The following is a 4,231-nucleotide window of genomic DNA, read 5'->3' on the forward strand; positions in this document are numbered from 1 at the left end:
CGTACGCGCTTCATACAGCACGATTCGCACAGCTCTAAACGCGCTATTCGACACGCAATTCAACGTACAATTAGCTGCGGAATTCATCGCGCATAATTCGATGCGCGCTTCAATTCTGGAATGAATGCCGTACGCGCTTCATACAGCACGATTCACACAGCTCTAAATGCGCAATTCGATGCACAGTTCAATGTACAATTAGCCGCGGAATTCAACGCGCGCTTTACCGCATTATTTGATGCACGCCTCAAAACGCGCTTCCGCGTCGGAATGAATGCCGTACACGCTTCATACAGCGCGATTCGCATAGCTCTAATCGCGCAATTCGACATGCAATTCAACGTACAATCAGCCGCGGAATTCAACGCGCGCTTTGTTGCACAATTCGATGCGCGCTTCAAAACGCGCTTCCGCGTCGGAATGAATGCCGTACGCGCTTCATACAGCGCGATTCGCACAGCTCTAAACACGCAATTCGACGCGCAACTCAACGTACAATTAGCCGCGGAATTCAACGCGCACTTTAGCGCATAATTCGATGCGCACTTCATATGAATGCCGTACGCGCTTCATACAGCACGATTCACACAGCTCTAAATGCGCATTTCGATGCACAATTCAATGTACAATTAGCCGCGGAATTCAACGCGCGCTTTAGCGCATAATTTGATGCGCGTTTCAAAACGCGCTTCCGCGTCGGAATGAATGCCGTACACGCTTCATACAGCGCGATTCGCATAGCTCTAAACGCGCAATTCGACATGCAATTCAACGTACAATCAGCCGCGGGATTCAAAACGCGCTTTGTGCAACGGACCCACCGAAAAACACCCATGCCCACACGACAGCACGACCCAGGGGACGCCTCACAGCCCCGAAGCCAAATCCATACGATAGAATCCACTATCGCAATATGTACCCCATGACCAACACGGCCGTACGGCATAGCATAGCGCGTACGGCATAGCGTAGCATAGCATAGCGCGTACGGCATAGCGTAGCATAGCATAGCACGTACGGCATAGCGTAGCATAGCATAGCGCGTACGGCATAGCGTAGCATAACATAGCGCGTACGGCATAGCATAGTGCGTACGGCATAGCGTAGCATAGCATAGCGTGTACGGCGTAGCATAGCATAGCATAGCGCGTACGGCATAGCATAGCGCGTACGGTATAGCGTAGCATAGCATAGCGCGTACGGCATAGCGTAGCATAGCATAGCGCGTACGGCATAGCGTAGCATAGCATAGCGCGTACGGCATAGTATAGCGCGTACGGTATAGCGTAGCATAGCATAGCGCGTACGGCATAGCATAGCGCGTACGGCATAGCATAGCGCGTACGGCATAGCGTGGCATAGCATAGCGCGTACGGCATAGCATAGCGCGTACGGCATAGTGTAGCATAGCATAGCGCGTACGGCATAGCATAGCGCGTACGGCATAATGTAGCATAGCATAGCGCGTACGGCATAGCATAGCGCGTACGGCATAGTGTAGCATAGCATAGCGCGTACGACATAGCATAGCGCGTACGGCAGCGCGTACGGCATAGCATAGCGCGTACGGCATAGCGTAGCATAGCATAGCGCGTACGGCTAAATTTGCGTGCTAGGCTCCACAAGCTTAATTTTCTTCCGCCGGTGCGTAACACTGCACATCACGCAGCTGCACGTGCCGACCCGCAGGTGACGGCACAGCAGCGGCTGCATGACACTGCACAGTGTACATGTACACGCTATGACATACACGCCGTACGCGTCGTATGCGCTATGCCGTACGCGCTGTGCTGTGCCGTACGCCCTTAAGCGCCGTGCAACGCACGCAGCGACGGAGCTACGGCCCACACGCGCGAACAGCGCGCTCTAGTCCGTCGTTCCGTCTCTCCGTCTGTCCACCAAGTCGTCGGTTCAACCCTGAGCGCGATGTTCGCGCACTTTTTTTTCTCTTTTTTTTTCTCTTTATTTTTTTCTCTTTATTTTAATTCGGTGCTCGTTATGTGAACGACCTTTTTGCGGGATTCGACTGTGAACCTTGCGTACGATTCAAATGCTTGGCCGAAGCACACGCTTGCGCCCGCCGAATCCGAAGCCGAAGTGCACGATTCACGCGGGTCTGGATGCGTAATTCGGTGCGCAATTCAGCCTGCAAAGCTTTAGCGTGCATTTCGATGTGCGCTTCGACGCGTCATTCGATTCCGCTCCGAAACAAATGCCGTACGCGTTTCCTACAGGTTCTTCGATTGTGCTTCTCGTGATTCCCCTCCTCACTACGCGGAAATACTTTCCAGCTTCTTGCTCCTTCTGATCGATTCTTTTGCGTTATTCGCCGTTTACGAGCCCGTATTCTTCCCGGCTGAACTAATATACGTGTTCGCTTCGTCGGGTCCGCGTTCATGTCGGATCAGGTGCCTGTTTCGAAACGGCTTCGGCTTGGGTCCCTTGCGGACGGATTCCGTAGTGGAAGAACACGCCCGCTCGCTGATTTGAGTGCGCCTCGTGTAACTGAGCAACAGCAGCCTGCCGCATCGCAGCGGCAAGCCGTACCAACGGTTCCAGCGGGGCCCGCAGAGGACGGCCGCCAGCAGACGGCGGCTACTGCAGATACACAGCTGGAGGGGCGTCATCAGGATGCAGACCCTTCTGCTGCAGAAGTACGAGAGAGATGGCGGCGTCAGAAAGCTGTGCAGCGTGCGGCAGCCCTTCCTGAGTTACGGCTGCTGCAGCGGCAGCAGGACGCTGCGCGGCATGCGGCTGCCTGTGCTGTCCCGGAGGTGAGGGCACGGCAGCAGGTGTCTAACACTGCACAACATGCTGCTGCGCATGCTGATCCGGAGGTCAGGGCACAGCAGCAGGTGCGTGACACTGCACGCCACGCAGCTGCGCGTGCTGACCCGGAGGTTAGGGCGCAGCGGCAGCAGCGGAACACAGCACAGTATGCAGCTGCACTCGCTGACCCGGAGGTGAGGGCACGGCGGCAGGTGCGTGACACTGCATGGCGCGCAGCTGCACGTGCTGACCCGGAGGTGAGGGCGCATGAGCAGCAGCAGAATACGGCACAGCATGCAACTGCACGTGCTGACCCGGAAGTGAGGGTGCAGCAGCAGCTGCGTGACGCTGCACGGCATGCAGCTGCACGTGCTGACCCGGAGGTGAGGGCGCTCCAGCAGCAGCGGAATACGGCCCAGCATGCGGCTGCGCGGCAGGTGCAGCAGCAGAATCAGCAAGCCGCCCCTAGGGATACGCTGTTGGCTCGCATGCACCGTCTTCTACGATTCGCAGACCTTCATCATGGTGACGTGATTGAGTTGCCCGAGTTTCTTTTGGCGCTTCCAGAGGGCCGCGTGCAGGACCTTCCTGGCGGTCAGTTACCACCTGACAGGCAGGTACCGTACACCGTGCAGCTGCATGTGTGCCATGGCTGCTGCCTTGCGCCGGCGCATGCCCTCCCGTGTCTGTGCTGTGTGCTCTGAGGTGTGCTCGGAGGACCAGTCGACGGTGATGCACTGGACGGAGATTCCCAACGTTGACATTTTACGTGCCGACGTCATGTGTACGGATGCTGTGCAGCGCTGGGGGCGTACTCTGGTGTGGCGGCGGATGGCGCGTACAGCTCAGGGAGACGCACCGCCGCCACCTGATCCAGTCCTACCTGCTCGGTATCGTGTTAGCCGGGCTGAGCGAGCTGGTGCTGTGGATGAGGACGGCGGTAGTGCTAGTGGAGCAGGCAGGCTGGTGGATGATGCGGCGGACGGAGCACTGGACGTGGATGCTGGTGCTCAGGAGACTGGCGATCCGGATTTGACGACGGCTGGGCAGCAGCCCGAGCCCGAGCCCGAGCCCCAGCAGCTTCCACCGGATCAACAGCCGCGCCCACCGCGGGTGCTGCCCAGAGCCTGCCCGGACGACCCTGCTAGTGTGGAGGTGCCCTATTGCATGCGTCTGGAGCCGGACCTGCCCAACCGCACTATGCTGGTTGGCGATGGTGCTGCAGAGCACATATTCGTATGCAACATCTGCCACAAAGCCCTTAGCGGTGAGTCGTTTGCTCCGTGCTCGCAAGCCGGTTGCCTAGTGCCTATGAGCTGTGACTTCTGCCTGCGTTTCCTTGCTCCCTTCATCTGCGGCATGTACTTGTCTCTCCTACCTTTGCTGCCTACGTTCCTACTGCTTCCTTAGTCATATCGGCTCTGCTCGCCCATGTTTGCTCTTCTACTACAGCCCGCCGAGT

At 57.3% G+C, this 4,231-nt stretch overlaps 2 protein-coding genes across 2 annotated transcripts in view; one reads left to right on the forward strand and one right to left on the reverse strand.

Annotated features, from left to right (window-relative positions):
* Positions 1-152: 152 nt before the first annotated feature.
* On the reverse strand, positions 153-551 carry VOLCADRAFT_100684 (uncharacterized protein; the record flags this gene model as incomplete). Its single annotated transcript, XM_002959220.1, has 1 exon — positions 153-551. The coding sequence occupies one exon, from the start codon at positions 549-551 to the stop codon at positions 153-155; it is 399 nt and encodes a 132-aa protein (XP_002959266.1).
* Positions 552-913: 362 nt separating this feature from the next.
* VOLCADRAFT_100685 (uncharacterized protein) overlaps positions 914-4,231 on the forward strand; it is a gene marked incomplete at both ends in the record, with an annotated part of 5,094 nt that continues 1,776 nt past the window's right edge. Inside the window, 7 exons of the mRNA XM_002959215.1 lie at positions 914-937; positions 1,690-1,755; positions 2,409-2,774; positions 2,838-2,855; positions 2,901-2,981; positions 3,027-3,386; positions 3,475-4,036. Of these exons, the coding sequence (XP_002959261.1) occupies positions 914-937; positions 1,690-1,755; positions 2,409-2,774; positions 2,838-2,855; positions 2,901-2,981; positions 3,027-3,386; positions 3,475-4,036 (1,477 nt within the window). The remainder of the gene's footprint in view (positions 938-1,689; positions 1,756-2,408; positions 2,775-2,837; positions 2,856-2,900; positions 2,982-3,026; positions 3,387-3,474; positions 4,037-4,231) is intronic.

Source organism: Volvox carteri, assembly GCF_000143455.1.
Source record: "Volvox carteri f. nagariensis unplaced genomic scaffold VOLCAscaffold_137, whole genome shotgun sequence".
NCBI lineage: Eukaryota > Viridiplantae > Chlorophyta > Chlorophyceae > Chlamydomonadales > Volvocaceae > Volvox > Volvox carteri.